At 51.3% G+C, this 23,385-nt stretch overlaps 1 protein-coding gene across 1 annotated transcript in view; it reads left to right on the top strand.

The window, feature by feature from the left end:
* The first annotated feature begins 3,931 nt into the window (after nucleotides 1-3,931).
* PITPNA (phosphatidylinositol transfer protein alpha) overlaps nucleotides 3,932-23,385 on the top strand; it is a 35,719-nt gene continuing 16,265 nt past the window's right edge. The window contains exons 1-6 of the mRNA XM_004012544.5: nucleotides 3,932-4,173; nucleotides 8,111-8,141; nucleotides 12,607-12,752; nucleotides 15,995-16,086; nucleotides 20,796-20,803; nucleotides 21,885-21,959. Coding sequence (XP_004012593.1) covers nucleotides 4,154-4,173; nucleotides 8,111-8,141; nucleotides 12,607-12,752; nucleotides 15,995-16,086; nucleotides 20,796-20,803; nucleotides 21,885-21,959 — 372 coding nt within the window. The 5' untranslated portion in view covers nucleotides 3,932-4,153. The remainder of the gene's footprint in view (nucleotides 4,174-8,110; nucleotides 8,142-12,606; nucleotides 12,753-15,994; nucleotides 16,087-20,795; nucleotides 20,804-21,884; nucleotides 21,960-23,385) is intronic.

Here is a 23,385-nt window from a genome sequence, read left to right as displayed (position 1 = left end):
CGGACCCTTTCCAGCACTGTTCTTTGTGTCTCACCTTCATGGCCAGCTACCTCCATCACTCAATGCAGTTTTTGGCAAGTGCGAGGCCTCCTCTCTGTGAGTTCCTCCACATGAAAGGTGTTTCTAGGGTAATTTAATGGTTGCGTTGCTTTATATTTCCCTCACTGCCCTGCAGGGCCCTCCAGACTCCCTCACCTCAACTCTGATTCAGGTTTCTGTCTAAACATGATCTCTTCTTTCTAAATTTTTTTTTTTCTTTTGTGGCAAAGCGTGGCTTACGGGATCTTAGTTCCCCAACCAGGGATTGAGCGTGAACCCCAGCAGTGAAAGCACTCAGTCCTAACCACTGGACTGTCAGGGAAGTCCCAAAACATGGCTTCTTCTAAGAGTCTCCCCTGACCACACATCTAATGCCACCTTCACTGCCCACAGTCACCTTGTTCAGCATCTTCGTAACAGAAGGTGAGAGCTCTACTGGAAGTTGTTTCTGCATTTGTTTATATTCTGTCTTACCCCATCTAACAAAGCAAGTGAAACTGTACAACTCATATTTGGGACCTGAGCCCACATGCTGAGACTCAAACTCGGTAAGAACTAAGACTGGGACTTAAACTCACAGTCTTTTAATTGAGATCACATAGGTCTCAGGCTTCCCTGGTGGCTCAGGGGTAAAGAATCTGCCTGCAGTGCAGGAGACATGGGTTCGATTCATGGGTTGGGAAGGTCCCTTGGAGAAGGAATTAGCAACCCACTCCAGTATTTTGCCTGGAAAATCCCATGGACAGAGGAGCCTGGTGGAATACAGTCCATGGGGTCACAAAAGAGTTGGACACGACTAAACAACAACACCTGGTTTGAGGACTTCATGAAGCTCAGGTTCTTGATGTCTTGACGCAGAAAGAATTCAGTGAGAGACAAAATGATAGGTAAGAAGTGGATTTATTGGATTTCCCTAGTGGCACAGTGGTTAAAAATCCACCTGCCATTGTAGGGATCACGGGCTCAATTCCTGGCCCAGGAAGATTCCACATGCCGTGGCGCAGCGGTCCACACACCACAACTGCTGAGCCCCTGTGCTGCCACCACTGAAGCCCTGGAGCCTGGAGCCTGTACTCCGCCACAGCAAGAGCCACCACAATGTGAAGCCCACACACTGCAAGGAAGCACAGCCCCCACCGGCCACAACCAGAGAAAAGCCTGCACACAGTAATGGAGACCAAACACAACTGAGAATGAAAGAGAAGTGATGTGTTTCGAGAGAAACACACTCCACAAACAGAGAGTGGGTCATCTCAGAAGGTGAGAGCTCCTGAAGTATCACCTGGTAGTTTTTATGGGCTGGGTAATTTAATAGGCTAATGAGGAGGAGGATTATTCCAACTGTTTGGGGGAGATTTCCGGGAATTGGGCAACTGCCCACTTTTTGGTCTCTGATGGTCAGCCTTGGAGCTGTCTATGTACTGGTGGGTGCGCCATTAATTACAAAGGGCTTCCCTGGTGGCTCAGATGGGTTCCCTGGTGCCCACAAAGCGGAAGGCCCGGGTTCAATTCCTGGGTTGGGAAGATACCCTGGAGAAGGGAATGGTGACCCATTCCAGTATTCTTGCCTGGAGAATCCCATGGACAGAGGAGTCTGGCGAGCTACAGTCTATATGGGGTTGCAAACAGTCAAACATGACTGAGCGCGTAATGTATTATAATGAGCATACAAGGAGGTTCAAGGTCCACCAGAAGTCCAATCTTCTGCCATCCTGGACCTGGTTGGTTCTAACCAGTTTTCATCATGCGCTATGTCATTCTTTTAAAGCTTGTGTCCTGCCCCCTTCCCTCCTGTTTCAAAAGGATTTTGTTTTTCTTGGTCACTCCTGTGTCCTGAGTGCCTAGAAAAAGGCCCAGGAGAGGGCAAAGAGTTCAATCAATATTTTACGGAGTGAATGAGTAGATGTAGTCTTCTCAACTAGACTGCAAGCTCCAGGTTACTTGCTTCCTGGAGAGAGCCAGCACATGGCAATTATTAAATAATTTTCTTCTAATTGATTGGTGATGAGCTAACAGGTTGGTATTCCAGGAATCTTGTGCTCAGCCTGGAGTTACCATCCTCCACTTGGGTGGGGGCCTTAGTTCCAACAGAAGAACTCAAAGATATTGTTTTACTGCTTCACCTTTGTTTCTGCATTCCCTCCCTTCTTGGATTAGCAACTGTTTGAATCTGCCCTTTGGAACTCGAGGAAAGGTGTGCAAGGCTGCGTAACACCTGTCTCTTACAAACAGTGAACGGGAGACACAGAAAAGGATCTGTTCCTAGGAGGGCCCCATAGGGTCCTGCTCCGTTTCAGCCATTGTCTTCCCATCTGCAAATCTGCCTTTGTTCTCTTTTCCTGAAGGCAATGCCATCCACCCAGATTCCCAGGCCAGAAACCCAAGAAGTTTTCATCCCTCCTTTTTCCCTGTCACCCTCCTAGCTAATTAGTCAACAGAGTATTGCTGATTTTACCTCCTGAGTGGCTTCTGAATCCATCTCTGTCTTTCTTTCCTCCCCCTTCACCATCATTGTCTTAGTCCAGCTCTACCTGGACTTTTGCAGAGGCCTCCTCACTCAGGTTCTCCTTGTGTCATCTCCGGTTCCCTGAGTGCCCTTTTCTCCCAGCTGTCAAACGCCAGACCTGCTTACAGACCTGGTTAAAGCCCATAGATGCCTGCCCATGCCCTGAGGATGGACTCCAAACACCTTAGCACCCCCAGGAACTGCATACTCTGCCTGCCCCACCACACTATAGCTCCTCAGCCCTCAAACTTTATGCAGCAGTCACTTCTTTCAGTTCCCCTGAAGTACATGCTGGCCCTCTGGCCCCCAGCCATTGCATCACCTCTGTCCCATCCCTCTTCCCATCTCAGCCCCCGCAGAGTTCAGCTTAGAACTTCTTCCTCTTCTTTCTCTAGAATGCCTTTGCTGACTACACCTCTCTAGTGGACCCCACCAAACCTGTATTTCACCTCTCCGCAGTCCTTTTCATCCTAACTGCCTGGCTGCCCCTCTATCCACCTACCTACCACCCCCAGGTGATCTTGAGTTCCCTAAGGGCAAGATGATATCTGCCTTGCTCACTCAAGCTTCCCTGTTGGTTCAGATGGTAAAGAATTTGCCCTGCAAGTCAGGAGATCTGGGTTTAATCCCTGGGAGGGGAAGATCCCCTGGAAAATGAAATGGCAACCCACTCTCCAGTATTCTTGACTGGAGAATACCATGGACAGAGGAGCCTGGTGGGCTGCAGTCATAGGACTGCAGAGTCGGACACTACTGAAATGAAAGGAACACTTTCATTTCACTTGCTTACTCAACAAAAGCACAGATTTTGATGCACAGCAGACCCTCAGCAAATAACTTTTTGGATAAAAGATATCAGACTACTGACTGCAGGGTAAAAACCTCGGCTCCATCACATGCTAGCTTTGGACTTGAGCAAGTGTCTCTCTCTTTCTCTTCTTTTTCTCTTGAGCTAGTCTCTTGACCTCTGCCGCCCCTTCACCTGTCAATGGGGGCAGTAATAATACATTTCTGATATACAGCTGTCCTGAGGAGTCAAGCTCTTACGTGCACATAAACTTGGCCATTATTAACATTTTTTAATACAACCTTTCCTAGATCTCAAACCACACCACAGGTCAGGCCCAACCGCACAGTGGCATCTGTTCCGCCTGCAGATGAACAGTCACCCTAGGACCCTGCGGGACACCTGGGTGTCGGCGCCGCCTACCGCTCAGGTCTCGCTTACGCGCGGACCCACCCGGGACGCGCAGGCCGCCTCGGCGGCCCACTTAAGGACGGGAGGGGGCGGGCCCGAGAAGGCTCCGCCTCCGCGCTGAGGTCAGCGCGCAGCGCTGCGCGTGACGCTCTGGTTGCCGCAGAGACGCCCCGCCCCCGCGCGGCGCTGCGGAACCGGAGCTCCGGGCGGCGTCGGCAGCGGCGCGGGAGGCGGCGAGGCCGGGGCGGCAGGAGCCGGCGCGGCGACCGCAGCAAGAGCGGCGGGGACAGAGCAGAGCACGACGAAGGCGCACAGGCAGCCGGGCCGGGCCGGGCCACGGGGAGAGCGGCCGTCAGGAAGCGGGCGGGCGGCTGGACGGGCAGCAGGCAGCCGCCGAGTCGCGAAGCGACATGGTGCTGCTCAAGGAGTAGTGAGTGTCCAGCCGGCCGTGCGGAAGCGAGGAGGGAGGGAGAGTCGAGGATGACGACCAGGGAGGTTGATGGCCTGGCGGAGGGGATGCTGCGGCCGGACGGGGCCCGACGGCATGGAGAGCGCTGGATGGGTTATTGGGCGGCCCAGCAGGAGCTGAGGGGACAGCCAGGGCCGGACAGGGCCGGAGGTGGGCCGAACGGGGGTAGAGAGGGAGGGATACAGCACCTGAGGTGGGGCCCAAGGGGCAGCGAGGACCGAGTAGGCCTGAGGAGAGGCTGAGGGGACAAAGAGGGCCAGGCAGGCCTGGGATGAGGTCAAGGGGACAGTGAGAGCGGGACAGGGGATGAGGAGGAAGCGAGAGCGCTGGATGAGAGGTGGGGTGGTCCTGGAGTGGAGGCTGAGGGAGGAAGGGGCCAGCCAGAGCTGCAGGAGTGGCAGAGAGGACCCCCGGGAGAGGGAGGACTTGTCCAAGTGGCCCAGGAACAGTTAGACAAGGGCAGACAGGGCCAGGGTTGGGGAGGGGGGTTTGGGCCGGAATACTGCCAAGGGGCACTGGGAGATCAGGTAAGACAGCTTCTGGAATGGAGTTGAGATGATGGGTAGAGTGTGGAGGGCCACCTGGGGTGTGAGGAGTGTTGCCTTAGGCATCAGGGCAAGGACTGTGTTAAGCAGACACAGGAAATGGACTAGGGAGTCCCGGCCAGGCTGAGTGACAGGGGAAGGGTATGAGGAGATAGCAGGGGACTGGCCGTGTGACATGTGTCTTCATATTCAAGGAAAAAGGATGATTGCTTGGGACTTAGGGACACTAGGGTGAGGAATTCAGAAAATATTGGGCAGGGCCTAAAGTGAGAGGATTATGATGATGGAGAGGGCCAGGGTGTTAGGGAGGAAGACAGTTTGGAAAAAGTATGATTGTGAGTAAATGTACATGTTGTTAGAATTGGGGGCGGGGGGGGGGGGCGGGCAGGGCCAGCCTGTCTCTGGAGGATTCTTAGTCTTGGTACAAAGAGATGGGGAAATTGCTGTGACGAATTGGTGTTTGTCATCAAGCCATTGACTGAGGAAAACCAGTGAAGAGTGAGGGAGTTTCTGAGTAGTGAGGGTGGGTAGGGTGGGGGGCATGAGTGCCTTCTGGTAGGAGTTGCAGGGAGATGGGCTTGTTTGTGAAATCCAGAGGATTGGATGACAGGTCGGGGTGTCTGGATTGCTACATCTTTCAAATATGAGGTGATCTGTTCCAGAAGCTCATGGTTCCAAGTAAACATCTTAGGACTTTTCTTTTTCCCTTCTTCCAAGAGGAGAGACTGGGGACAGGGGGATGGGGGAAGAGGGCAGATTGGATGTACACGTGTAGAACTTTCAGGGAAACCATACTGGGGACAGGGGGATGGGGGAAGAGGGGCGATTGGATATATACGTGCAGAACTTTCAGGGAAACCATACTTCCTGGAGGGGAGGACAAGTGGGCAGCATTGAGCCAGAAGCCCAGGAAGTCAGGAAGTGGGAGGTGTCCGGAAGTGGGAGATGTCCGGGTAGAGAGCAACTGGTGGACCTCACTTGGTAGCCAGGCAGGTGTGCTGAGAGCTGTTTCCATTTTGTCAGTGAAAGGACTTTGCCCTGTTCTAGCTGGCCTGCTCCTTGGAGGTGTTTAGGACGTTTAGGACATAGTGTGGAGTTTTGGATAGCAAAGGGAAGAGACCCAGGTGTCATCGCAGCTTGACACCTCATCTGAAGAGCTTTATTTCGAAGTCCCTCCACTCTGTTACTTGACATCTAATCTGATGCTGATTCAGCCAGAGCGCAGTTTTGTGTGGTGAGGAGGAAGAATCTTGCTTGGGAAGCCAGCAAGAGGAGGGTCGGGTGCACTTTGAATTTTAATCTTGACTGTCCAGATGACAGACTTTTCGCACTGTCCTGATTCTTTTGTCTATTCCCAGTCGAATCCTAGCATCTGTAGAAACCTGTAGTTTTTGTGCAAATGGTCAGGCAGGGAAGGGAAGGGACCTTCAGAAGAGATCTGAGCGAGTTTTGAAGAGAGAGCCTCCCCTCCCAGTCTTTGTTCTCCTCCCCTTGAAGCCCGCCAGGGAAAGGTCCAAGGTGCCAGGGATGCAGAGCCCGCTTGGCATCTGCATTTCCTTCCTGCTCAACTTGTGCCCTGAGTGTGTTCGGGCGTGTGTGTGTGTGCGTGCGCGCGCGCGCGCGCATCCCTGGATGGAGGGTGCCCAGAGGGGGGCATCGGAGACGCTTGGCTGTGGCTGCAGCGCTGCAGCTCTAGAGAGACTCCGAGTGAAGGTCACACTGAAGTGAGCAAGGCTCCAGTCCCAGCCCCGCACAGCCTCAGTGGCCCCATCCTTTGCAGTTGCACCCGATTGCTGCTAAAGTGGTTTTGCTCCCAGGGAGCCAGGGAGAAGCATCTGGGTGTGCTGCTGTCCTGTCCCAGTGTTAGAGCATCCTGTCAGGAATTGACTGATGCAAGTCTCTTTCGGGTGGAGATTCAGTGCCCACCCAGGGTCTGAAGGTTGCCCAACACTTCCTCTCGCAGAATTCTCCTTGATTTGATTTCTGCAAATTCTTGGATGTGATTTTTTTTTTTTTAACCCTTGTTCTTGAAGATAAAAGGTGTATTGTTTTCTAGGAAGTTTCTTCTGAGGGTGCAGAAATTGTGGCCTCCACGTTGGAAATATTTCTCTGCGCTGTCAGCTCTCCCTGATGGGAGGAGAGCATTAGTGGCAGCTTCCAAAAACCTGCAGGGTTTACATTATTTGAGTCATCCTAGAGGAGGAGAGTTAGCCGGCAGTAAAGACTTGGAACCCATATTATTTTTCCTGCTACTTTCCTGCTCCGTGCCTTGCCTTGACTGAGATGTTTTTCTCAGACCCCTCCGGGTGCCTCTTGCTGTCTGAGGACCTTTGCGGGACTAGAGAATAGTGAGCGGGCTATTACCAGCCTGGAGCAAGGGTCCCGATTGGCCCAGGAAGGAGAGTGGAGCACACAAGATGCAGGAGGCTCCAGGGGCTCCCAGCTAGGGTCTGGAAATGGAGAATCTGAGCTTGGGAGCTGGCTTGATTGGTAGGAATACAGCCAAGCATTTTTGTCTCAACTCTCAGACCCCAGGGCTCTGAGCTGGGGGCTGGCCACTGCTCTGCGTTACAAATGCAAGCCACCCTGAGCAGGGCCCTGGCCCTCGCACTTCTCCATGTGTGTGGAGTTCTGACCGGTCTGGGGCTTTGCTGGTCATGGCTTCTCCATCAGGTGACTGACTGGCGGTTCCCCCAGCAAAATCGGTCGCCATGGAAATGGAGAAGAAGGAAAAGAAAGTGATGGGTTGGGTGCCTTTGGACAGCTTCTGGAGGTCAGAACACGACTTAGGTGTCATCTCTTGGTGGCTTTGTGGTAGTGGCATGTAATAGCTGGCCCTGAGATGGTTGGCACGTGCTCTTAGGGTGATTAATGCTCCAAGGAACTTGGCCCCTGCCTGACTTTTCATGTTGAGGGCTGCTGTTGGGAGGTGGGGTCCCCAGAGATGTCAGTCTCCAGGGCCTGCTTGTTTGGGCCTGAATCCCCGTCTTGGCTTTGGAGTGTACAGGGATGGGTCCTCTTGTGTTACACTCCTGTGTTAACAGAGAGAGGGAGACTCATCAGCAAGTCTTGTTGGGGAAGGTATTTGTTGGGGAGAGGGAGGAGAAGACAGATCCAAACATGAGCCAGGGGCCTAGGAAGCACCTGGTGAGGGGATGGGTGTGCGCTGAATCGCAGGGCTCTGAATGGGGTGCCAGAAGGGACCAAGGGTCCTGCCTGAAGCACTCAGGAGGCCGTTCTCTGCTGGGGTTCTAAGAGTGAGTGCAGCGTCACAGGCAGCAACACATTCAGTGCTGTTCCAGGACGGTGCTTTCAGAGCCCCAGGCTGACCCTCTGTTTCCCTTCTCTTGCAGTCGAGTCATCCTACCTGTGTCTGTAGAGGAGGTAAGTCCTTTTTCCTCTTTTTACCCAGAGTTGGAGGTGCTTGCTTGTGACCCTCAGCTCAGCTGGGCTCCAGGCAGCCCACGCTAGTATCTCCGCATGGTTTTCGTGTTTGTCCTAGCATGGAGATAGTCGGTACTCAGTGTAAATTTTCCTGGTGCGATATTCAGTTGCAGGAAGGCACTTAATGTATCTGACCAACTGTGTGTGACCTGCCTCGAGCTGTTGGCAGGCAAGATAACTGTGGATAGACACAAAACCAGCCCCCACCCCCTACCTGCTGGAACTCTGCCCGTCTGGGGACATGTTACTGAGGAGATTAAGGACGTGCATTTCTGAGACCTCCGTGACTTGACAGGGAGGCGTGCCTAGCCCTCTCTGGTTTTGCAGCAGACCAGCAGGGCTGAAATCTCCAAGGCCCTTCCTCGCCACACTTAGGTGACTGCTAGGAAGGCCAAGGCCAGAACCCTCCTTTTACGGAGGGCAGAGAATGACAAATGGGCTTGGCTTGGCCTCTGTCCTTTTATGGTTCTTGGGCCCGACGTCCCCGTGAATGGCGATCTGGCAGGATTGACCTCACGAAGGTTCATAGGCCGAGCTGACTCAGAGTCGGCCTCCGGAACAGCAGAACACTGCCCCGGAGCCTCCCTTGTCCCGCCCTTCCTCTGAAGTTCCTTCGCGCTCCTCTCCCAGCTCAGCCTTGTTCTTTGATCCCTTCGGAACTGCCAGAGCCCTCAGCTTCCAGCTGAGCTGAACTTAGGGTGAAGCTGCTCAGCCACGGTGCTGCCCGCAGCCGCTCTTTGCTGCAGTGTCAGCTCCCGTGAGCACTTCCACCTGGTTCCACATATGACATGGTCCTCTGCAAGATGAGACCGGGCCAAGAGAGCCCGTGGCACACTTGAGATGAGAGGGAGGGTGGGCAGGCATCGGCCTCCCGGGGTGGGCTGCATCTCCACTGAGAGCTGTAGAGACCTGGGGGAGGGCTCAGGGGTGGACCTCGGACACGACAGGGGAGTTCCGGGAGAGGAAGATAAGAGAAATGAGACTTGAGAGGCTGGGCGAGGGTATGGCTGGGTGTATGCTGTGATCCCTGAGAGGTACTGGGGGCCTGGGAATCACGTGCCTGGGCTGATAGCTGTTGGCTTTGGGGGTGGGGGGCAGTCCCTGCTAACCTATCTCTTCTGGGATCCATGTTCTCTTTATGAAAAATAGCAAGTGATGATTTTCCAAACCAGGAAACCAGGCAAGAAGGCCCAGCATGTCACTTGCCCTGAAACTCTGCTTTTGGGGGTCTGGTGACTCCCTCTCTGCTGTACAGCAAGATCCCATTATCCCAGTGAGGCAAATGTCCCCTGGGAATTCAGGAGCACCTCAAAGTGGCATTCAGGGGTGAAACGGATCTTTTCTTCCAGGGAGTTTCTCGACTTTAATGACAAGTGGAAGTGTCTGAGTGAGGTGGCAGATGCAGGAGGTCCGGCACTGTCCAGGGCAGCTCTGGGCCGATTGCTCATGGTGGGGCCACGAAGGGCGGGAAAAGGGAAGACAGCTTGAGAATGTCTGCAGTTGCTGGTTTTCAGTTTGTGATGGCTTGTTTGTTTGTTTTGTTTTTTTGGAGCTTGAGGAAGTGGTAAGGTGGGGTGAACCAAGCCTGAAAGCAGAAGCTTGGGAAGTAAGCACAGGTTAGGATTCATCTGTAAGCCTGATGATGGTCAACTTGTTCCCAGCCAGAAACCACCAATGAGGAAGCGGTGCTTGGCCTGTGTCGGGAGAAGCAGGAGCTGTTCTTTGGCTGGCTGAACCTTAGTTCCAGAAGATCAGAAAATCTTGGGTGGGGAAGCCCTAGAAGAAATAAGTAATGACCAGCCTTCTCAGAGTCTTTATCGATAACCCGTCCTGACTGGAAACAGCCCAGTGTCACGTGGCAGTTGGATTCACTTCCCAGTTGGAGGCCCTTGGAGCTTTATCAGTTGCGAAGGGGAAGAGAAGAGAGAAGACCCTGTCTTCATGACCATCCTGACAGCTTGAGTCTATGTTTGGGGTGAAATTGGCTGTGGCTGGCCAGAGCCTTTGGCCTAACTGGGCAGGGTTTCTAGATGTTCTGCAGCAGAGCCAGAGAGCCCTGGCCCTTTAACGCGCAGTGTCCGCCAGTGGTTTCTTACTCAGTCCAGCCCGCCTTTTCCCCCTCCTGTGGATAGGGCTGTTTTACTTCTCCTTTCCAGAGATGCACGGCACCAGGCCCCTTTGGTACCTGGCTTGGCAGGGCCGTGGGGGTGGGACCAACAGCTGCGCTGTTTTTCATGACATGTTTCAGGCCCACCCACCGCATCTTCCTGGGCTCCCACTTCCAGATTGCCAGCGTGGTGGGGCCTCTGTTTTCCTTAGTTCTTGGGAGCAAAGGAGCTGCTCTCCAGGGCAGGGAGCACTGTTCTGGGCCAGAGGAGGCTGCAGTCCTTGTCTCTCCAAGGCTCTTTATCTGATTTAATGTTCTGACCCCGAGCCCCCACCTCTATCCCATCAGAGTCTGGCTGCTTTCCGTTTTTGCAGGGTGCGGAGCCCCAGTGCCACAGGGAACCCTCTGACATGAAAAGTGTCCCTCGCTGATGGCTTGTGGAGGCCAGTCTTGCTCACCCCTTTGGATTAACAAAACCGCCTTCACATGTCTCATTGGGATTAAAGGATCAGAATATCAAGAGAGATTAAAAGGGAAAGATGCCAGCCCAGCACACTGATCCTCTTAGAGCCTGCCCTCTGATTCCTGCAGCTGAAGAGGAACCAAAAGAAGGGGATTAGTCAATGTGCGGGCCCCTCCCCAGGCAACACCACCGGCCGGCAACCCAGTCCCCTCCACCGGGCCCTTTCCCTGGCCTGCCCTTCAGGATTGCTGAGTCAGTGGTTAGATGTTCTCATGACTCTGAAACAGACTCACTGCTACTGCTTAGGATACCCTGGCTCAGCCAAACCCTGACCCACTTGCTAGGGGTTTTTATGGATGCCTCTGTTAGGAGTTGGACTTTGGAAGGCACCGGGACAGCTTGGGGTTCCCAGGGGCACTGAGGCAGCCCTGGTGTAACTCTGGAGTAGCAAGGTCAAGGTGACTGGCTCTCACCAAGACATGCCTCTTCACGGGATCTACTGAGCCTTGCCGGTTAACTTGGGTCTTTCCTTGGCACCTGTACTATGTCTTTGCTTTGGAAGGTGGGTTCTTCCAGCCTCGCGGTGAACAGTGTGTCCTGGAGTGCTGCTTCACCTTGCAGGTTTTGCCCAGAAATGTCCCTGCGGAGCTCGGGAGGCTGCCGGCTAGAGCGGCCTTCCAAGGCTGAGGCGGAGCGGGGGAAGCCGCACTGCTCCTCGCTGCTGCAGGCAGTAGCTCCCGTGGCGGCTGCCCAGAGACACAGCTTTTCTGCTTTAATCTCAAGGAGAGAAAGACCAGGAGCTTGGGGAGGGAGTGTGGAGGGGTGAGGGAAACCTTGATCCCCACGTCTCCCCCCAGCTGTAATCGAGAACCTTTTTCTCTTTTCCTTATACTCCCTAAACTGCTGTGGCTCGTGGCATTGGCCATGACAGGGAAGAGGCATCCTTTGGTCTGGTGTAACTTCCTGCTTTAGTAGCTGCTGTCTATTCTCTTCTCACCTTGTTTTCCCCTCTAAACAGAAGGGCCAGGCCTGGGCACTGCCCAGGTCATTGGCCCTCATACCGTGTTGTCCTGAGGGGATCGGAGGAGGCCAGCAGTCTTGACTGGTGACTTGATAGGGTGGCATGTGACCCAAATGAAGGAAAACTAGGCTTTGGCCACCTAATATGTGCCAGCCTAGAGGGTGCATCTGGCCAGCACCATGGGATAGGAATCTGTGCTATGGAATACGAGAAGCAGGGCACTTGCTTCAGCCCCACCAGGAATCAGGAAAGCATCAGGAGATTTGGTTGTCTGCAAGACCTCTCCCTGAGGTGTTGGCAGGGGAGGAGGGGCCCAATGCTGGAGCAGAAACAGAAAGATGGGCCCGTGTGACAGCAGGCGTTGTGGGTTTCGCGGAGCACTGGGTGCATTTGTTTACAGACGGTCACGTCTGTTAAGGGGGATGGGATAAAGAGGCTTCCAGCAACCAGCCCGATCTTGTTTGGGGATCTGGGACCAGAGTCAGGGACAGAGTAAAAACTACCTTGATTCTATAATCTGTATTCTGGATACTGGTGTGAAATGAAGTATATTCACCTACCTCCTTAAACCTTGAAGGAGGATGTGAAAAAGGGAAGGACGAAATTAGATACCTCTGACGGCTAAAGAAGGGCCACAGAGCAGTGTTGTCAGTGGCTCTGGGGGGGATTTGGGCCAGGCCACGTTAGGAACTGCGGGATGAGCTTCCGGATTCAGGGATCCCAGAGCCATCTCCTGGACAGCTCCCGGCAACAGGACTGTGCGGCCCTCAAGAAGATTCTGCATTGGCAGTAACTCCCCTCTCTGTTCCTTCAGTATCAAGTAGGGCAGCTGTATTCTGTGGCTGAGGCCAGCAAAAATGAAACGGGTGGTGGTGAAGGCGTGGAGGTCCTGGTGAACGAGCCCTATGAGAAGGATGGCGAGAAAGGCCAATACACGCACAAGATCTACCACTTACAGAGGTGGGTGCCCTGCAGCAGAGCCAGGGTGGGGCCTGCTGTCGGAGTGCAGGCGGTGGCTCATTGTGGGTGTTCCTAGTGTTGGCTGGTTACTCAAGTTGCTTCACCTGTGACAGTGGGTAGAGGTGGTTCTTCTTTGCTCTTTTAAGGGCTGTTTGTTTTTAAAGTATTACTGGCCCCACCAGGCTCCTGGTCCCCAGAAGGGATAGTGCTTATCTTCTTGTGGGCCCTTTCATTGTCTGTGAGTACAGAGAGAGAGAGAGAGAGAGAGAGAGAGAGAGAGTGTGTGTGTGTGTGTGTGTGTGTAAGTGGGTGTTCATTTCCTTTATTGTTATGTTATCTGATAGAGATGGGATCTCTTCTTTCTTATAGCTGTTTCACTGTCAGCATATTTGGCCTCTTTTAAAGCACATGCAGTCTACGAACAGACGTGCTGGCAGTGGTTTTGCCAGTCTTGAAATACATTTACTGTTATTTCCACATGTTCACAGGCAGTCCTCCACTAAAACTCCTTCTGCACAGATCCTTTGATAAGTTTAGTGTGTATAATAAATTGTGCCTAAAAGTAGAATTGTGGCTTCAGATAGTATTTTAAATTCTGATGTTATGAAATCAGGTCCTGGAGAAATTTTGGTACCTCTCTTTACCTTAAAGCTATTAAGTATTTAAAAGTATTGCACAAACTGATTTGGGTACCAGAATCCGTTGCAAATCACACAATTGCTGAATCCCTAACCAAGACAGTAATTTTTCAGTAAACTGTAAACTGGCCCAAAAGAACATTGAAAGTCATAGTAAACTTGGACCAGCTCAAGTGGATGTTGAATCAAGCTTGTTTTAGAAACAGCCCACTACTGGGAAAAATAAGCCTTCAATTTCTTTTTACAGTTGTGGGAAGATGTACACAACACAAAATTCACTGTTTTTACCATTTTTAAGTTAAGTGGCATTAAGTACGTTTGCATTGCTGTGCAACATAGACCTGAACCTCAATCTCTAGTTAATTCAACTGAACAAAGCAGTTCCATTTTCATTTGGTAAAATTGCTAATTGAAGTCTGCTCTAGGGATGTAGAAGCGCCAGCCTGGGGGGTGGTCCACGGTTCTGTGAGTGCCAGAGTGTGGAGAGCTGAAGTGGGGGAAAAAATCTCACCAGATCCCATTTCCTCTCCATTGTGCTCTTTTCCCTCTACGCCTCCCCTTTGACCTTTGAGCTGACTGCCAACCCATTCTTTCTGAGCCATTAATGAGAGTCAGGCTCAGGACAAACCTTCCTTGTAGTGCATTTATATTGGGTTGGCCAAAAAGTTCATTTGGGTTTTTCCATAAGATGCTGCAGAAAAACCCAACAAACTTTTTGGCCAGCCCAACATTTTTTAATGAGAACTTTGAAAAGAGATAGTGAGGCTGGTAGCGGAGGCCGGTTAGTTCCTTAAGACTCAGTCAAAGAAGGTCTACATGTAGAGGGTAGGCGCTGTCTCTCCCTCTTCCTTATGGAGAGGGTAGAAGCTTTGAACCTGCCTACCACTAGTCTTTTTATTGGCTAGGCCATGCAGCTTGTGGAGAGTTAGTGCCCCAACCAGGGATTGAACCCGGGTCCACAACAATGAAAGCCCACGTCCTAACCACTTCACCGCCAGGGAATTCCCTCCCTACCACTGCTGTTAACCCCAAGACACCCAACTGCCATAAAAGAAAACTAAAACCAAACCAACAGTGCTGTACGCCATGGCCGCCTCTCCTCATGAGGACCAAAGCCCTCCTGTCAGCTGTTAGTTTTCCCAGTCAAAAACCACGGGTTCACCACATGCTCTTCTTCATCATATCACATCAAGTCCTTTTGGGTCCATGTCCTCGGTTATGCCCAGTGTTTCTCTTTCCTTCCAATCCCTTGCCTGGTCACTTGCCACTTCTCCGCACAGCTCCTAGGATTCTGTCCAGATCTGTTGCTCCCCAGCTTTAAAGCTATAGATGGCCCTTTGCCCCGGGACAAAGTCCGTCCTCTGTGGGGGAGATGCAAGATCTTCTGTGACTCAGCCCCTGCTCGTTCTCCTGTGTTCCGCACCGCATGCCTTATGCCAGTTACTCTGAACTTCTCTCTCTTCCCCCCAGCTTTTCCCATCCCACCCCCGTGCTCTTGTCTAGCTCAGCCCTACCCACTCTCGACTCTGTGTTCTCACGTAAACCTTCCTCTCCCTGGGGAACCTCCCCATTCATGTGTTCTCACAGTGCTCTGCCTGATTAGTTCCACTCCGCACTGGAACGGAACCTCCCTGAGGACAGCGGCCCCGGCTGTGTGATTTGTGCGTGTAGCCGGTGCCTGGCACACACAGACGCCTGAATGAGTATGGCTGTGAGTGAGTGGGTCTCAGTGGGCCGCTCACTTGTATTCGAAGTTTGCTCTCTCCTGGGGGTAGCTCATTTTTCTTAGGCCTCAGGCACCAAGGCTGATGAGGTCATTGGCACCTGCTAAACTGCATAGATGACCAGTTAAAAACTAAAGTAGAGGATTTCCCTGGTGGACCAGTGACTAAGACTCCACACTCCCAATGCTGGGGGCCCAGGTTCAGTCCCTGGTCAGGAAACTGGATCCCACGTGCCACAACTAAGACTTGATGCAGCCGAATAAATAACTATTTAAAAAAACTAATAACACTAAGGCAAAGGAATATACTACCTTAAAAAAAATAAAAATAAAAAGTGCTCATACTTTATATACCTGCTGTTCTGTAACCTGAGATAAGAACTGAATAGAAGAAATTATTTTGTCCTGAAAGGCAGGTGGCCCTGGGGCCCTCCTGGCCATCTAGAAATGACCCCAGCATATCAGATCATCTTGGATCCCCTATTCCAAGTCAGTCAGCCAGTCATTCTGGTCCAGTCTCAGGCATGTCATCCTTGCAGGGTGTAGTGTCGTGCCCTGGGCCCAGGGAGCTCTGGAAGGGTGTGTAAGGACAGCGTGGGGACTGAGCCGCGGCAGGTAGCCCGGGGCCGCCTCCGCCGTGCTGCTCCTGGCAGGCCGTGGGGCAGGTTGCAGGTGCATGTTGGTAGCCGGCAGAGCTGGGGTGTCGGGCTCTGACCGCTGGCTCTTCGCATGCAACCGGAGTAACCTGCTGGTCTCGTGAGAACTTGAGTGTCAACTCCCCAGTGAAGAGGCTGGAACTGTGGCCTGGAGGGTGTGCCACAGAAGCCCACCATCTTTAACTCTCTCCTCCGTTTCTCTTCGTAACCCTGTTCTCACTACAGCAAAGTGCCCACGTTTGTTCGAATGCTGGCCCCAGAGGGAGCCCTGAATATACATGAGAAAGCATGGAATGCCTACCCTTACTGCAGAACCGGTGAGTGTAGACCCGCCGTGGATGCAGGGTGTGGTCAAGTAGGCCTTGGGTGGCAGTGAATTGGGGTTTTGTCTCCCGTCTTCATTTTCCAGACTAAGCCAGTGGAAGGATGAGCTTGGGGTCTCTCTACAGGCTGGTGGTGAGTGGCAGTGTTGTCTAGCGCGATTTGGCAGCCAGCTGGGTGGGAACCACCAAGTAGCCTCAGCCCAAGGTGGCACGGAACTAGTCCCTCCTATTTGGGGATGGTATGATGATTTTGATTGTTTTTACTCATTGCAAAAGTAATGTCCTCTGGGTGGGTTTTGGAGAAGACATACAAACAGAAGAAAGTAATCACCCGTGTCCTTCCATTTCCTAGGCACTGTTAGCATTTTAGTGTCTTTGTTTCCTATCCTTTTTTAAAATGCTTTTATATACGTGTGTGTGTGTGTGTGTGTGTGTGTGTATAAAGCCTCCAGACATGTTTTCCAGACAAATTTTGGGTCAAATTTTACTAATTATCAACTTGCCCGTTTTTACTCAGTAGATGGAAAACCTATTTTCTGTCACTACCTATAGTCTATTTTTAAAAATTGGTTAATGGTTGCACAGAATTCCATTGTTTGAACATGTTAGGGTCTTTTTACACCCCTCCCTTATTGTTAGATGGCTGAAATTTCCAGTCTTAATGGTATATATTCATGTTTGGCTTGAAAGCAGCAATGAGGTTCAGGGGCTCTTGAGAGAGGCCGTCCAGGACATCCCTGGTGGTCCGGCGGTTAACACTGCGTGCTTCCACTGTGAGGGTCATGGGCTCAATCCCTGATCATAGGAAGTAAGACCCTGCGTGCCATGTGGCCAAAAGATTTTTTTTTTTTTTTTTTTTAAAAAGAGAGGGGCAGTCATAGAAAAGAGCCTGTTAGGGTTCCCTTCTTGCCTGGGGGAAGGAACAGGCTTGTACACCAGAAAACGTAGCAAGGAAAACCCTGATATTATTGGAGAAGTGTTAAAATTAGCCCAATGTGTGATGACAAAGGATTCAGAAACAGCTATCCCCCAAGTATGTTATGTAACACCTGCCATCCGCACACCAGATTTGAGGAGAGGAGGCCCAGCGAGCGGGAGATCGCTGTTAAGAGCCATGAGTCAGCACTTTCCCCTCGACCAGCATGTGCTATAGTTGAAGGTGGGAGTGGGAGCGGAAGGCTCCTCTTAATCTTCACTAGTCGCGTCTCTGGGTTTTCTAGACATTCTGGGATTCCCTTTTCAGAATTCCTAAGTCATAAGGGTTGTTTTGAAGTAGACCTCTTGGATAGCCCATGCTGTTACTGATGCATATCCTAGGTGGGGGTTCCCTTGAGGTCCCTGGAACTTGACTGTGAGTTACGAGGATTTCCCTTCAGCCAGTCTGCATTTGTTGGTGAAGATAGTCTGGCTGTGGGGTCCTCCTGCCAGCCCCTGCTTACATGTACTATGACACTTATCTGTCTCGTTTGTGGGGACCCAGCACTCCCTAGATTGTATCTGATGAGGAAAATGTGTGTGGTCCTCATCCTGTTGAGGGAATGACTGCCGTCTAGAGACAGAGTCATTGCTCTCTGGTCATTGTTCATTCAAGAACCTTGTATCAGGAGATGCTCAGTCATTGGTGGGGCCTGGCATGTGGAATGCTTAGAGTTTTATTGCTATAGCTGAAAACGCAAACATCGATGTTCCCTAAGCATCAGACAGGAAGCTGTTCAATTCTTGGAAAAGAGGCACACGCACACTTTTTTAAAAGACACACAGTGTGCACCATGGCTGCGTGCGTCTGGCCTGGGGCCAAGGGTGAATTTTCCTGATGTCTCAGAGAGTTGCATTGAGCATGCGTCATAAGAACCTTGGCCAGCTTGGCATAAAGGAGGCAAGTGGGCAGTGTGGACTGCTGCGTGCCTGGGGCGGGGTTCTGGGTTCACAGCTTGTGCCCGCTGAGCCGCTGCTGTCCTCTGTAGTTCTGGGGAGAGTGAGCTACGGCTGACAGGCGCATTTTTCTAGACGCCTTATGTTCATTAGCATCTTGTTCTGATCCGTGGCCAAAAGAAGAAAACCAATTTCTAAATACCCCATGGAGAGGAGAGGCAGGGATTGAGGGAGGGGAGGTTGGCTTCTTCAGTGGGTGCTGACTTTACATTCAGAACCCACCATCATGCACTGTGAGTGGCTTGAATCTTAGATCTGTTCAGTTAGACATGGGTCTTTTAAAAAGAGCTCTGAACAAGGAAGGCTGTGTCCAGTTCCTGCTGGGGACTGGTGGGAGAAAGATTATTAGTTTAGAACTCTTAGGCTGGCCTAAGCAGATCAGAGTTTGAAGTGAGAGGGGTAACGGAGCATGGAGCGAGATTCCACATGCCTTTTGGAAGGTTCTGACCTTGTTCTGAGTAGAAGGAAGATGGATTTGCAATATTCTGCTTGTTCTCACCTCTTTCTGTCCTCTTACCCTTATTTCTCTCTATGTCTTATCCCCCGATGCTCATGAGTTGGGACGTGAGGAGAGGGTAAGATGGGCCGGGGCCTGTGAATGATAGCAGGAAGAGACACTTGCTTTCAGCAGCACAGCAACTGAAACCAGAATGATTCTGAGTTTAGCATGATCCCTGTGCAAGTGACACGCAGATTCATGAAGCACTCCGTGAGAAAAGGAAGGAAAGTAGGGAGAGGGAAATGAATGTTTCTCCTCCTGCCTCTCCCTCCAGCCTTAACCCTGTCTGAATACAGTCTCAATAAAGCCATAGTTTTAGGAGAATTTCTGCTTTGTTTTGTTTTTTGCTACACCACAGAGCATGTGGGATCTTAGTTCCCTGTCTTGGGGTTGAACCTGTGCCCCTTGCCTTGGAAGCATGGGAAGGACCTTACTGGTCTCATTGGAGAGCCCTGTTTTCCAACTGCAGAGGGTTTCCTGAGGCTCTTCCAGACTACCTAGGGTTGCAGTTTGAAGAAAAGAGAACTGTCTGAGTGCAGAGGTGTTTGGAAGCAGGGAGGATGGAAAAGATTAGGGAGGATTGTCTGTTCACCCACGTTAGCATGAAAGGCCATTAAGGGGGGTCATCACCCTTGTACATTCACAATTTGTCAGAACTGAGTGGATCTGCTTCTCAGGATCCTAGAAAGAGCTGATATCCAAAGACATCCCCCACCCCTGCCCTCCCCAAAATGCCAAAATATTAAGTTATACTGAAATACAAAATGACTAATGAAACCAGATATTCCTGTTTGCCAAGTAGGACTTTCTTGGCAAAGTCTAGTGGGCTCATCTACTCGGGAAACCAAATTCCAGCGTGTAGTGGAGAACATCATCCACTTGCTCAAGTGATCAGACCCTCATGTCTATTGATCAGCACATTCCATCCTGGCAGAGGCCAGACGAGGAGAAGGCTGCTCAGGGAGCATAGACTCAGAATCGGGTGGTTTGTCGGAGAACCCTGGTGATGTGTGTCATCAGACCAGGCCAACCTGACACTCAGGGTGGGGCTGCTAGACAGGCCTCGTACAGCGCCAGAGAACTGCTGCCAAGCTGGCCTCTTTGGACTCACCCTTGATGGATATTACACCCATCATTTCCTTTTTTTAAAACGAATAACAGGGCAGTTATTTCAATAAGCCGTTTAGTTATCATCTTGATCTGTTGCTTTCTTCCAAGTAACTTCCGTTGGATTCAGGGAGGTTACTGAGATCGTCTCTTGGGTTGTTTCTTTTTCTTTCTCTCCTTCCTTTTTAAACAGTTTTCCCCTTATTGATTTTACTGGAGTGTAGCTGGTTTACAGTGCTGTGTTAGTTTCAGGTACGTGTACAGCATACTGATTCTGTTATACATCTACAGATACTCATTCTTGTTCTGATTCTTTTCCCGCGTGTTATTACAGAATATTGAGTAACATTCCCTGTGCTATACACCTGGTCCTTGTTGGTTATTCTTGGGTTGTTTCCATAGGAGGTGGATCTTATCCCTTATATTTCAACTTGTCCTCATCTCGGTCTCAGAGGTAACCTTAGTTTCAGTTTTGGAGTCAGGGAGCTTGACTATTACCCCCGTGTGCCGTCAGAGGGGGCAGTGGTGGCATCTGTCCAAAATTGCACCAACTCCTAAATTCAGAGAGTACAGAATGATCTGAGCTGCGGTCAGGAGGAGAGCAAGTCCATTCCCCAGTGACATTAGAGCTGCCGTCATTTTCTCTGATAAATAATTGAATGGTGCTTTCCGAGGGGGTCTCATTACAATGAGCAGGAGTGTGGCGGGTGAGAGGTTTGGTTACCGTGACAGGAAGGATGCAGAGGGCAGATAGACAGTGCCTGGCCTACAGGGCCCTGCCCTGTACCCCTGGAAGCAGGGGGCGGGCGGGAGGAGGGGGACAGCAGGGAATGGTCTGACAGCAGAGCCGTGGATCTCAGTGCTTCAGCTCATCAGGGCTGCTCCTTGTCCTTGCCCAGCCGGGAATGGTCCCGAGGAGCCAATAGTGGCATCTCTTTAGTGAAATCCCATATTTAGCCTTCAGGGACTTGTGTATGAGTAAAACTCGGAGGTTGGTGCATTTGAGGTCCCAAATGCACTTGCTGGGATTTGGAGGGTAACCGTGGCATAAGCCCCAGGGAGTGCAAAAGTCTTTGCTTCCATGGTCCCAGGGTGAGGGGTGGATATTTTATTCATCTTCATTAATCTTTTTCTCTCTTCTTTCCATGTCCCTGCTGTGGAGCAGTTATCACAGTAAGTATTTTCAGGGGCATTGGGACTGTAGATGATTTATAAGGAAAGGAGAAAGAAAAATGGAGCTGCCCTGGGGCCTCCTGGATATTCCTGTCTTTGTCCTGGGTGACGTTTGGGGCTTTTGAGGCTTCCTCCTTTCGGTCCTGATGAGGAGCTTGTTAACTGGCACCGTCCCCTCCTTCTTGAAGCTGCATTGGCAGGTGGCTTTGTAGGTGCTGCAGTAGTCAGGACTGTGGAGTCCCAGCCCCAGGTCTCCCACGTACAGAGTGACGCATGGCTCTCCCCTGCTCGCCCCGGGCCTGGCCTCCTCAAGGCTTCACAGAAAACTCCAGTGCCGCTGACCCGATCAGGGCGTTCCCATTTGGGCATCTGTTGACCCAGTGAGCACTGGCGCTAGGCAGAACTGTGGCATCAGCCTGGTTTCTTCTCCTTGCCCAGCCCCTCTGTCAGTGCCCCCTCCTGTCCTCCCTGCAGCATCCTCGTCTAGGGAAACACAGGAAGTGTCGGGGAGCCTGATTCCCACTGAGGAGGTAGGGGGTTAACATGTTCTTCCTTTAAGTAGTTCCAGGTTTTAAAAAGCACTAAGGGAAGAAGATGGTAATTAGGAATGAAGGCTTAAATGGCTGAGAACTTCAGGGCTCAGCAAAAGGCTGGCTGGTGGCGGGGGAAGGGGGGCAGCACGCTTGGACGGCCAGGAAGTCTTCCCGTGCTCTTCCCACGCTGCCAGCCAGCCTGCACACCCTGCGCATGAGCTGAATGGCAGAGATACGTGGGTTAAGCACGTGCATTTTGAAGTCAGACGAAACTGAGTTTGAGGCCCAGGTCTGTGGTTATCTCTGTGGCCTTGGGAAGTCTGCTCGGAACCTCACTTTGCTCGGATGTGAGGTGAGGGTCCTCACAGGCTGGGGTGAGGACTGAGTGAGGTGCCGTGCGCCTGGCCTACTGCGGGCTCCTGGTACAGTGAGCTGTCAGGACAAGGCAGAGGCCGGGGTCCCTGCCTGCCCTGAGCGGGTGGCGAGGGGTGGCTGCTCTGCAGCTGTGAGCCGAGTGGTTCTGCAGGTGTCCTCTCCACCTCCCACAGAACGAGTACATGAAAGAAGACTTTCTGATTAAAATTGAAACCTGGCACAAGCCCGATCTTGGGACCCTGGAGAACGTAAGTAACACTTCCCAAGCCCCCTGAGGGCTCCAGGGCTCAGGACAGGGTGCTGAGACTCTATCCCTGCCAAAGGGTCTTCACCGCGGTCTCCTTTTTCTTGGCCAGGAAGCTTGCAGCCTGTGCCTAGATCTGTCCTACCAGCATGGGATTGCTCTGTCTCTACTCTGAGAAATATGATCTCCAAGATGCTTTCCAGGACCTTCTGCTAGTGCTGAGATTGGTCTAAAATGCAACTCCTGGCACAGAAGAGCTGAAGTTTTATAACATCAAAATGAGCGAACCCCCTGACCACCCAGTGGTTAGGACTCGGCACTTTCACTGCCTGGGCCTGAGTTCAATCCTTGGTCAGGGAACTAAGATCCCACGAGCCACGTTGTGCAGTGCCCCCCCACACCCCTGATAAAAAGCCTATCAAAATTACAGCCTCTGTAGAGCACAATTTGCCAGTAACTCCTCAGATTTAAAATATACCTGTCCCTTACTCCAGCAATTCCACACCTAGGAATTTATACTATAGTTATATTTTCATATATGTGAAATAACAATATACAGGGAGATTCATCGCTGCATTCTTGGTGTTTGTTCAGTCACTACATCATGTCCAACTCTTTTGTGACTCCACAGACTGTAGCCTGCCAGGCTTCTCTGTTCGTGGGATATCCCAGGCAAGAATATTGGAGTGGGTTGCCATTTCGTCCTCCAGGGACTCTTCCCAGCCCAGGGATCAAACCAAAGTCTCCTGCATTGTCAGGGGGATTCTTTACGACTGAGCCATTCTTGGTGTAGCCAAGGGTTAAAAACAACATAAGAGCCCACCAGTGGGATCCTGTTAAACATTGTGCAACCATGTAGCTGTTTATTATGCAGCCATTAAAAAGAGCACATAGGGAACAGTCTTCAAGAGATATTGTTCAGTGGGGAAAAAAAGGATGTAAAATATGTGCTACCTTCTGTATTAAAAGAAAATCTCTGCAGTGGTGGTGCCTGGGAGCTGACTGAGAGACATGCAAGAGAAAGAGTTACTTTTTATCATATCCTTTTGTACCCTTTGAACTTGTATCAGAATTTCGTATCTCATACCACCTCTTTGAGTTAGTTAATTTTTATCTTTTTTTAAGATATTTTACTTTTTTTTAATGTGGACCATTTCTGAAGTCTTCCTTGAATTTGTTACAGTGTTGCTTCTGTTGTTTTTTATGTTCCGGTTTTTTGGCCATAAGGTATGAGGGATACTAGCTCCCTGGATTGCAAGGCAAAGTCTTAACCACTGGCCCACAGGGAAGTTCCAAGTTAGTTATTAATAATTTTTAAGAGCATCAAAATAAGCAGTATATGGCTAAGCAGGCAGCATCCTCACAAGAGGAATATGCAGTCTTTACAAAAGGGGAACATAGGGAAATAAAGAAGGTGCTGGGGGAGCCTG

This window comes from Ovis aries, chromosome 11 (assembly GCF_016772045.2).
Source record: "Ovis aries strain OAR_USU_Benz2616 breed Rambouillet chromosome 11, ARS-UI_Ramb_v3.0, whole genome shotgun sequence".
In the NCBI taxonomy this organism is placed as follows: domain Eukaryota; kingdom Metazoa; phylum Chordata; class Mammalia; order Artiodactyla; family Bovidae; genus Ovis; species Ovis aries.
Note: the sequence above shows the minus strand (reverse complement) of the source record. Positions and strands in the feature narration are given on the sequence as shown.